This window comes from Vitis vinifera, chromosome 10 (assembly GCF_030704535.1).
Source record: "Vitis vinifera cultivar Pinot Noir 40024 chromosome 10, ASM3070453v1".
NCBI lineage: Eukaryota > Viridiplantae > Streptophyta > Magnoliopsida > Vitales > Vitaceae > Vitis > Vitis vinifera.
In genome coordinates, this window is record NC_081814.1 from 18,128,063 (window position 1) to 18,140,000 (window position 11,938).

General features: G+C 38.3%; 1 protein-coding gene and 1 non-coding gene across 2 annotated transcripts; both read left to right on the forward strand.

Moving 5' to 3' along the window:
• The first annotated feature begins 3,648 nt into the window (after positions 1 to 3,648).
• Positions 3,649 to 3,722, forward strand: TRNAW-CCA (transfer RNA tryptophan (anticodon CCA)). The gene has a single exon. It is a non-coding gene; the product is annotated as a tRNA-Trp (tRNA).
• Positions 3,723 to 5,165: 1,443 nt separating this feature from the next.
• Positions 5,166 to 6,256, forward strand: LOC109122277 (photosystem II CP47 reaction center protein-like). Its single transcript, XM_019218790.2, has one exon. The coding sequence runs from the start codon at positions 5,544 to 5,546 to the stop codon at positions 6,141 to 6,143; it is 600 nt and encodes a 199-aa protein (XP_019074335.1). The 5' UTR covers positions 5,166 to 5,543; the 3' UTR covers positions 6,144 to 6,256.
• Positions 6,257 to 11,938: the final 5,682 nt, after the last annotated feature.

The following is an 11,938-nucleotide window of genomic DNA, read 5'->3' on the forward strand; positions in this document are numbered from 1 at the left end:
GTAGCGGTTCAATGAAAAAAGAAAGGATTTCGTGCAAATCCGTGATTTGAGATCTTCTTACTGGGTTTCATTTTCATTAAATTAAATAAAATGGGGGTAATTCATAATCATCCGGTTAGGATCGATCTAAACCAGTACATTATGTATATGATTCAGCATGCCAACTATTAAACAACTTATTAGAAACACAAGACAGCCAATCAGAAATGTCACGAAATCCCCCGCTCTTCAGGGGTGTCCTCAGCGCCGAGGAACATGTACTAGGGTGTATGTGCGACTCGTTCAGATCATGGACTGGGACGAAAAACAACTTTTCCAGTATCAATGATCAGTACCAGTGAATAGAATGGAAGAACTCCATTCACTATCTAAACTAAAAAAAAATAAAAAGATCTATCATATTCCCCTATTGTGTATTGTGTATGAAATTTATGGTTTCCGTCGGTGCAAATACAATCACCTAAATTTAAGATGATAAGCAATTCCCCATTGGCAAAAGGGTTATCCATTAAGCGGGGAAAATCAGCAGAAAGATTAGGCTCCCACTCTTGTAAGAACGGACTAACAGGGTCAGCTACTTAGCTAACCTTCATAATTAAATATCGTTACTGTATAGGTAGATCTCATTGTGAAAGACCTATTACTGGATAATTCATGGGTAGAGCCAAAGAGTGTGAACTGTACAAGTTACCAATAAGATTTATTAAATGAAGGAAGGAGCTCCGGTGTATAGAAAGGACCTCACCGTAAAAGAAGTAACCATAGAAACGATGGAACCCACTATTTCTTTATCCATTTAATTTCAAATTGACTACTTTTTTATTTAATTTACTATGTTTTTGATACCTAGTATCAATACTATTTCTTATTTCGAGGTGAAATGCATAGAAAAAAGAAAAAAAAATCGTGGTCGGGAAGGTTATAGTAGCAAAAGCCATTGGAATTTTGATTTTATACATTGGAAGAATCCGCTTTGTTATTAATAGACCAGGAAAGGGTACAAGGATAACTGAAAGAAAGGAAATCAATTAGTTATTCATCAAAGTTTCATTTATTCAATGACCAGAACTAGACGAGGATATATAGCTCGTAGACGTAGAACAAAAATTCGTTTATTTACATCAAGCTTTCGAGGAGCCCATTCAAGACTGACTCGAACTATTACTCAACAGAAAATCAGAGCTTTGGTTTCGACTCATCGGGATAGAGATCGGCAAAAGAGAGATTTTTGTCGTTTGTGGATCACTCGGATAAATGCAGTAATTCACGAGAATGGGGCATCCTATAGTTATAGTAGATTTATACACGATCTGTACAAGAGGCAGTTACTTCTAAATCGTAAAAGACTTGCACAAATAGCTATATCCAATAGGAATTGTCTTTATATGATTTCCAATGAGATCATAAAATAAAGAGATTGTAAAGAATTCATCGGAATGATTTAATGATTTAAATAAATGGAGTTCCCCGGAGAATGAACTCCGGGAAGGTAGATTATAAATTAGTATGAAAAAATATGATAAAGTCGTAAAAATGAAGGGATATGTTCAATAAAAAAAAAAGATTTCTTCTTCTTCCCCGATTATTTTTGTTTCTTACAACACAACAATCAAATCTCGATTCTTTGATTTTTCGAACAAAACATCAAATCCGCGTTTGAGTTCGAATTGGAATTTCGATTCAATTGAAGAGTAAGCCTATTTATTTCTGGTTCTAAGACCAGTAGTTCTAGCGGTCGACTCGGTTCTTTCAAATTGTTTCTCATTATTAAGAAAAGGTAACGAAGATAAAATACGAGCATGTTTTATAGCAATAGTAATTAATCGTTGTTGTTTCAAAGTCAATCTATTCACTCGTCTAGATAATATTTTTCCTTGTTCACTAATAAATCGACTAATTAAACTCATGTTTCTATAATCAATTCGATCCCCCGATTGGATCGGGGGCAAACGCCTACGAAAAGATCGCTTGGATTTAAGAAAAGGTCGCTTGGATTTATCCATGGTTTGTTTATTCCTTATCCCGAAAATCCTATTTCGTTCGGATAAAAAATGAATTAGAATTCAGAAATAGGATTTGGTTTATTTCTATTTAAATATATGTTATATATAGTATATATTTAATTATACTATATTATATTACTATATTATTTTTACTGTTCCTTGGAAGGGTGACACACAGGCCCTCGGTTCGATCTATTTTTTTATCTCCCCATGAATCGTATGTTTATAACAATAGGGACAGAATTTTTGCAATTCCAATCGACCGGGCGTATTGTGTCGATTTTTTTCAGTAATATATCTGGAAATGCCTGTTGATTCCTTATTAACACCGTCTCGTACACAACTAGTACATTCCAAAAGAACCCTTATTCGGGCATCTTTACTCTTGGCCATGAACCTCCTTTGTTTTTTTTTTTTTTTCATTCAAGTCTTCTATTTTCGATCCGAAGAAAGTAAGGAAAAAAAATAGAAGTTGCTAACTCAAAATCCAATTATGATATGAAGGATTTCGTTGTAATCAATATCAATAGAGTAATAGTAAATAATAAGTAATACAATGATTTCTAACTATAACTATATTTCTAATCGCAGTACAGTATTTAATTTAAGGATCTTGTATGATACTCTTGCACTAGACCAACATTTACATTTACGTTTTCCCTCTATTCTTAATTTGATTCGAGTCTGAACCCGAGTTTCGCTGAGATTAAATCCACTTTTATTCTTTCTCTTACTCCTCCCTTATAAAATTCTAAAAAAGAGAAAAAAAGAGGAGGGGGAAAGGAATTAGTCACAGATATTTGATTGTATCTCTAATATTCTTCACCCCTTCTCATGTTAATTAAAAAAAGGGAATGTCAACGCATCCGGGAATAAACGATTAATCTCTATCAATAGACCTGCTAAGGACCCGAACCATATAGTACTTAGTACCGGTGCCGTGGAAAGATATGTTTTTAGATCTCGCATTTTAAATCCTCCTTATTTATTGTAATACATAATGGTAATACATATATGATCAGATGCATATGGACCACTTGTATTTGTACATAGAATTCCCGATTCAAATTGAAGATTCGCTATATAAGATTTTCTTTTTCTTAAAACAGAAAAAGAAGTTTCTTTACTCCTGAGCATTCCCCAAAAATATTCATTTATTTTTTATTTCATTTTTAGGGTGGGTTTCATATTTAATATGTATATAAGTCTTTTTTTTGTTTATGTTAATATATATATATATATATATATATATATATATATATATATATATATATATATATATATATATATATATATATATATGAAAAAAAAAATGGGAAGAAAAATTGTGTATATCAATGGAGGAAATAAGGATGTGGAAAACAAGACAGGGATTCTCTACAATGACACTGTAGACCAATTGAAAGGGATGTAGCGCAGCTTGGTAGCGCCTTTGTTTTGGGTACAAAATGTCACGGGTTCCAATCCTGTCATCCCTACCTATTACTTCTCCTCTGAGCAGTAACGAAGAATCAATTGAGATCAATTAAAATTGGATATACATAATTTTTCATTTTATGATACTATAATAGTATATGCATACAAGATGTGTTGGAGTTACAAAAAGAATCCTTTTCTTTATAGTCTTATCTATTGTGATAAGAAAACGCTCTTAGTTCAGTTTGGTAGAACGTGGGTCTCCAAAACCCAATGTCGTAGGTTCAAATCCTACAGAGCGTGATTCCGTTTTTGTTAGTTGGAATTACACTGAACTAACTTCACTAACTTGAACAGCAATCTGAATTTGACCTCCTGTGGATTAAAGAATAAAGAAAAGAGGAGGTCAATAAAAAAAAGAGATGTTAATTAATCAAAGGTCCAACTGATCACCACGTCTGTATTGTAAATATGCAGTTACGAATAATCCAGCCAAAGTAATAGGAATTAGACCTAAGACGATTCCAAATAGAAAAACTTCAATCATTTCATTTCAATTTGTTTGAAAAGGGGAAAGGAGAGGTAATACCTATCCCTAAATCTTAATCCGAATTGCCCATGAATCGCAATGACCAAGAATTGGCAATTGACACGGTAAGGAATTCATAGAATACATGGAATCTCACGGAAAGGTTTCTCTTTATGAATTGTTTATTCGATTAATTTCAAATAAGTCGTATCTTGCTTAGACCAATAAATAGGACTGAGGTTATAGTTGAAGCCGCTAGTAGAAAACCGAAATAACTAGTTATAGTAGGCATGAAGGAGCTAAATGAAATATGTTCTTTATTATACATATGTTTATAAAGCACTTACCTAAGTTTCCATTTTTGCGATATACGAGGATAAACAAAAATACCAATTGAAAGAATAAGTTCAATTGACAGTTTTTGATTCATCAATCAATTATTATAGGCGGCACTAACAAAGATAGAGTGACAGAGGTATAAAAAGAAATCAATTCATTATCTGTGGCATCTACCCATACCGTGATTCCGAATCAACAGACCGAATTTCCGAGATATGGCAACTCTTGAGTAAACTAATAATAAAATAAGAACTGTGCCGTGTAACTTCATTCACAAATGAAACTTTCTTTGCATCACTATGAAACAAAATTATAAAATCATTTCTATTTTGATCATTTCTTTTTTAATTGTATCGAATACATTTTCTATTTTGGAACGAAGAGTGCCCTTATAACAATAAAATCTTTTCTTTTACTTTTTACTTTAATTTTAACTCATTAGATTCAATAGTAGGTTCATTCACATAGTATCTCGAATGAGGAAAAAAAAAAAAAGATATCGCACGATCAGATCACTCGAAAAAAGAAAATCTGTATTTTGGTTCAATTATATTCTAAAAAATTCCTATTATCTTTTCCTTTATAGGTTCCACATTTTGTCTTTCCATATTATAACTTCTAGTTAGGTAGTTAGGTCAAGAAAGAACCCTTAGATCTAATACAACAATGCGTGCTTCGCGAATATTGATTGTTCCCATTATTTTATTCATTGTTCTCTTTCTTTCATCGAATACTATCTACTACTGTTACTTGTTATTGGATAACTAAGAAATTCTTTAAAATGAAAAAAATAAAGATTCAAAAAAAAAACCTCTTCTACAACCACAAAAACGAAAAGGCGATTTCTAGATTTCGTATCAATAAAATTGTGGGAATATGATACTCTCTTTCATGAATTATTAAAAAGAAATTTGTCAGATTCACATTTATTTTACCTGATCTTCAGTTTCTAGTCCGAAACCAATAGTAGAGAGAAACCCTATACTACAAGAATTTGAGAGATTTTCTATTGAATGGCACATGGTTCTACATTGATAAGCAACAAGAAAGGAAGAAAGAACTTTTCTAACACTTCATTTCGATACTGATTGAAATTGCGTTGCTGTGGCAGAAGAAGGATAGATATACTGATTCGGTATACTCTAAAGACACCCTCGGTACAATATTGACGATCTCACAAATATCCATTTTCAGTGAATTTCTATTTACTGATCTCATCTTTTACGAAATCGATCGTCCTTTGACTGTACAAGAATATGTGGAGCTGGGCATGTCTGGAAGCACAGGAGAACGTTCTTTTGCTGATATTATTACCTGTATTCGATACTGGGTCATTCATAGCAAACCTATACCTTCCCTATTTACTCGACGAATTAAGGGGGTTAGTTATTCGTCAGCACGAGTTTTGCTTCCTCTTCTGGTATAGGTTTGGAAGTCCTCGGCCAAACGAGTATTTTACAGAGAGCCGACAAGGAATGGAATTAATAACCGGCCGTTTTGATCCTTTTGTTCCGGGAGGAAGAGCCTCTCATCATATTGCAGCAAGGACATTGGGCATATTAGCAGGGCTATTCCATCTTAGTGTCCGTCCGCCCCAACGTCTATACAAAGGATTACGTATGGGCAATATTGAAACCGTCCTTTCCAGTAGTATCGCTGCTGTCTTTTTTGCAGCTTTTGTTGTTGTTGGAACCATGTGGTATGGTTCAGCAACTACCCCGATCGAATTATTTGGTCCCACTCGTTATCAATGGGATCAGGGATACTTCCAGCAAGAAAGATATCTAAGAGTTGGTGCTGGGCTAGCCGAAAATCAAAGTTTTTCAGAAGCTGGGTCTAAAATTCCTGAAAAATGAGCTTTTTATGATTACTTCGGCAATAATCCGGCAAAAGGGGGATTATTCAGAGCGGGCTCAATGGACAACGGGGATGGAATAGCTGTTGGATGGTTAGGACACCCTATCTTTAGAGATAAATAAGGGCGTGCACTTTTTGTACGTCGTATGCCTACTTTTTTTGAAACATTTCCAGTCGTTTTGGTAGACGGAGACGGAATTGTTAGAGCCGATGTTCCTTTAAGAAGGGCAGAATCGAAGTATAGTGTCGAACAAGTAGGTGTAACTGTTGAGTTCTATGGCGGCGAACTCAATGGAGTCAATTATAGCGACCCTGCTACTGTGAAAAAATATGCTAGACGTGGGTGAAATTTTTGAATTAGATCGTGCTACTTTGAAATCCGATGGTGTTTTTCGTAGCAGTCCAAGGGGTTGGTTTACTTTTGGACATGCTTCGTTTGCTCTGCTCTTCTTCTTCGGACACATTTGGCATGGTGCTACAACCTTGTTCAGAGACGTTTTTGCTGGTATTGACCCAGATTTTGATGCTCAAGTGGAATTTTGAGCATTCCAAAAACTTGGAGATCCAACTACAAGAAGACTTTTAGTCTGATACAACATTGCTCTTGATCTACGACCATCCTCTATTTTCTTTTTGTGATTTGACATAGGGTACCAGATAAATCTTGATTTGAATCACCGCATTTTCTTTGACTCTTGCTCTTTCTTTATCCGAGAGATGGTCCCAAATAAACAGGTATGGAAGCTATAATTGTCAACCACGATCGAATATATGGAAGCATTGGTTTATACATTCCTCTTAGTCTCGACTCTAGGGATAATTTTTTTCGCTATCTTTTTTCGAGAACCGCCTAAAGAAAAAACTAAAAAGATGAAATTCTTTTTCATTATCTCAATTTCAGTAATGAGCCCCCTAATATGGGGAGGCTCATTACTTCAACTAGTCCCCGTGTTCCTCGAATGGATCTCTTAGTTGTTGAGAGGGCTGCCCAAAGGCGGTATATAAGGCGTACCCAGTCAAACTAAAAAGTAAACCTGATATAGAGATGGCGACTAGGGTTGCTGTTTCCATTATTATAAAATGGAATTTCAAGACCACAAAGGATCTATGATAAGATCGTTTATTTACAACGGAATGGTATAAAAAGTCAACAGATCTCAATGAATACAATAGGATTTATGGCTACAAAAACCGTTGAGGGTAGTTCTAGATCTGGTCCAAGACAAACAAACTACTATAGGGGATTTATTGAAACCGTTGAATTCAAAATATGGTAAAGTAGCTCCTGGATGGGGAACTACTCCTTTAATGGGTGTCGCAATGGCTCTATTTTCGGTATTCCTATCTATTATTTTGGAGATTTAGAATTCTTCCGTTTTATTGGACGGAATTTCAATGAATTAGATCCAAAAGAACCACGAGGTCCTCGCCTTTTCAATACAAAGTGAATCATTTAAGGCTCGGATTTCTAGCCCATTCTATTTTGGTAGTTCGACCGCGAAATTTCTTTGTTTCTGTATTTCCGGAATATGAGTGTGTGACTTGTTATAATTGATCCTATTGATAGTAAAGAGAATGGGTCTGTCATCTTGATAGAGACGGTTCTACCTTGTCGTATATTCATTATAGTTTCTGGAACACGGAATAGATGAAATAGATCACGAAATATTTGAACTATGATTTATACTTAATATTCAAAGAGTTAGAAGTTATAAATCGAAAGATTTTTATTCTTTCAAACTCCTGTTTATGCTTATTTTGACCAAAGGACAAATGTTTCTTTGGATTTTGAGTCATTATATTTATTCATTGAATAAGTGATGATCCAACGGTTCTTACTCAGGGAATCTTTGGGCTTAGCTTGAAGGTTTTATGGAATCATCGTGGTTTGAGTATGAATCTGAGGTTTCAATCGATTCATAGGGTCTCTTCAAGAGAATTCCTACCAATAATAAAGAAAACAATACAATAGTCAAACCGCATTACACACAAATCAAAATAACAAATAAAAAAAAAGAAATAGAAATAGGAAAAGAGAAGATTCAAGAGGCCTGTAACGATCAACATAAAGACGAATGCGCCGACTTGTTGGCATTATCACCATAAAGAAGAGCTTTCGAATTTTTATTCTTTCGTATCTTCATAGAAGATCGAATCAGAGGATTAAGAAGTTTCAAACTTTCTATTACATATCCGTTGCAACCAGTATTTGGGTCTTTCTGCTTGAGCTGTACGAGATGAAATTCTCATATAAGGTTCTCAGAGGGGGAGCCCCCTTGGTTTACCTATCTCAATAAAGTCTATGATTGGTTCGAAGAATGTCTCGAGATTCAGGCGATTGCAAATTCTATAACTAGCTGATCTACGACCAACCTCCTTCCTGCCTCTTCCGCTTTCAGGCAAGGGTCGCTCTGAAGGGAGAGTTGAGCGGAATCAGGCATAGATATAAAGTAATACAAACAAAGAAGCCCGCCGACGACCGGCTAACCCTTTCGAGCTCAGCTGACCCCTTCTTGATTCAGTTTTTTCCCTATTTGAGATAGATGAATGAATGGAACTTTGATCCCCGGTTCCTGCTTGGTCAATTCCTGGAAGGCCCCTATTAATGTAATGATTGAACAATCAAAGTGCGTTTGCCGCGACTACGAGCTGCCAGTGCGCCTTTCTTTGGGTCGCTATGCTTGGGGTCGAGAACTGGTTCAAAAGTAGAAGGTGGTCCAAAAAGCTAACGCGAGTTTTCGAACAACTTTCCCCTTTTTTAACCTCACTGAGATAGGCTTTTACCCGAACCATTTACCCTTGTTCGGGAGGGAGAAGTTGATTCATTCAATGGAGCTTTATTTGTTTGATCTAGTAAGGGGGGTGTTAGAAATAAGCCACCGCCCGACGAAACAACGGTTTACAACAGAGCGATCCGGGACATCGAGCGAAGAGCTCCAATGCGCGTATTCGAAGCTACGCGGATGCCGTAGTCGCAGAAGCCGGATCAACATCATGACAACGGCATTCTGGAAACTGTTGGGCCAGCCACAATTGGTCTAATGTCTGGGTGCGTATGGCGGTACACTGAGAGCACCTTTCAAGTCGGCTGACAAAGAAAAAAAAAGGGTTTCGTCGTCTTTTTCCCGCTTTCACCTTCGATTACGAAGGGATTTGAGGCCAGTTTTCAATTCGCTTCTCTCTCTCCGGCGAGGTTTAAACTTCGCGTGGTGGGAAGGCCTTCGCGATTCGCTCCCGTCCAGCAAAGAAAGTGAAGGGGAGCGGACAGCAAGTTGGAGGACGCTGCAGAAGCAGAACCGCGTGATTGATCCATCTGTGCTATTCCCTAATTGAAGCAAGTTGGAAATCCCTGATCTTCGACCACCCTCAGCCCCTACCCAAACTATTTAATAAAATGAAAGCTGACTAGCAATCGCTCCTTTTTCTTATTAGCATGGGATTGGATGTTAATAATGAAAGACATAACATCTATTAGAAGGCAATTCTCGGGGATTTCCTATCGATTTCCCAATGGATAACAATCCATCTTTCTCGCTTTCGCTCTTTCTCCCAATCAATCGCGAGGGTTCCGGGCATGAGAACGCAAGTGCCGGAATCGAACAAAACGTCCGAACGTCCGAGGACGAAAGATAAAATGCTCCGCGGGGAACTCGTTTCATGTCGGCGTATTCGTGCCGGTTAGACGTCGGCCATGAAATCCATCACTATACCGAGCAGATCACGGGCATTCACATCTCGGTCAAACGGAACTGTGCGCGATTCTCTCGTGAATCGCCTTCAGCAAGGTATGGCATGATGGGTCTGAACCGGGGGAGAAATCTTTCTTCATAGATACAAGACATTCGTTGCTGATCTAAAAAAGATCTTATCCCGTGGGCGTTAGCGGACGTTATTCATTCTTCACCCGGTCCTTAGTAGCGTTAAAAAAGGTAACCGGTTAGGTTTACTTTGGAAACGCGCTAAAACAGGCCTATAGGTTCGCCTTTATAATAGAAGAAGAGTCTCTAATTAGATAGAAGTATATATAATTAGTCAGATCGTCTGAAGCATGAACAGAATCACCTTTGTTCCGAAGGCCTTGCGAGTTAAGCGAGTTCCTTTTTTTTTTCAAAGGCGGTCCTTTTCTTTCCCTGGACCGATGACTCGCTTGTTCAGTACTGCTAACTATTATAGGAGGATGTCGCCCCCTCGGGACTACCAGTCGCTTTGGTTGTTGAATCTCGTGCAAGTTAGGTTGTGGTTGTATTGGCTGCAAGCGGAACATAGGCGCTTTAGGTGTGTGTTGACCATGCACTCTCGCGTCATGTAATGTCGTATGTATGATAGAGGTGGTGTGGTGATTAACCTCCATGCTAATGGTTATCCCCAAGGTTCAACGAACGAATGAAGCTATGATCGTACCCGGATAGAGATGATGGTCTTCCTCTGATGTCTCCAAGCCGGCCATAATAGAATAGATAGGCGAAGCAGCCAATAGCAGTCTGTTCTCGCCTATCGATAGATAGCAGGTTGCTTCCAAGCTCAAACCATTTGAAACTGAATTGCTACTTTATTCTTGTTATTGATAGAGTGGTATTCTCCGCCCCTGTCAAATAAAGTAGAGGGAGAGAACTGGAAGAGAGAAGGAAAAAGAGCAAAGGGTGGTCGTAGATCACGAGAGAAGAATGGCTGACACGTTGACTGCCTTCGAGACTATAAAATATAACCCAAGCGGTCTAACCCCCGGGGCGGACCCCAACCGAAAGGCGCTAGACGGACTAACGGCAAGCGAGATAAAGAAAGCAGCTGGCCCTATGTGTAAAACCTTGCCGCGGGAGAGTCTTTCTCCAATGAGAATCTAAAAAGTCTTTGGGCAAGACAAGAAAGGAACTCGCCCTTTGACACCAAGGGATAAGAGCTGATTGCTGGCGATGACTTGGTGAAGGGAATCTATGAGAGAAGGTTCTCGAATCGGGTTCCGACCGACGCGGAGCCAACGAGTTCAGTCGAACAGCGTAACGAGTCTAAGGGCGGCTTGAAAGGAATGGACGGGCGTAGGCTTAATAGTGAACGCAGACCCCCCTGCTTTTAGATATGAGATCAATGACTTAAAAGACAGATGCCGAGAGAAACTGTTAGACTTCTTTATTGCATTGTGAAAAGAGATCGAAGACGAAGATTTTCTGACGCAGTGCAGGCACTAGATGGAAAAGACAGAGAAGAGAACAACCCACCGGAAGGGCATACCTCAAGGAGCACCAATCTCCCCCGGCAAACATCTATCTGCACGAAGCCGACCTATGGATAGAAAGAAAGATGCAGGAAAGGAAAATGAAAAAAGAAAGAAAAAAGATGCTTTGGGAGTGTGAGAAACGCGGACGGGGAGTACGCAGCCGAACAACCGTTGGGGCTTCCAGCAGTGATAGCTGAACTAAGCAGATGGGCCGCCCAAAACCTGGAGCTGACATTTCAATAAGAAATCAACGTCGGATCCCGGCTATCCGAAAAACGCAGACGGAAGCGGAGGATCACAAAATGCAACACAACAAGGGGCGAACCAAGCGCTTGCGCGAAGGAAGAAGCGAATCAATCAGAATGGAGACAGGGAGGAGAAGCGAAATAGAGATTTTCGAGCCTGCAAGCAGCAAGCAACAACGGCTGAAAAGCCGTTGCGCGCTAGCTTGTAGTTTAGGGGTATAGTAGGGGTGCCCCTTTCTAAAACTTTTTTTCTATATAAGGTAAGCTGTGATCTACGACCACCCTTGTTTTTTAGTTTTCCCCAACCTATACCTTACTAAGAAAAAGGGGCTTACGT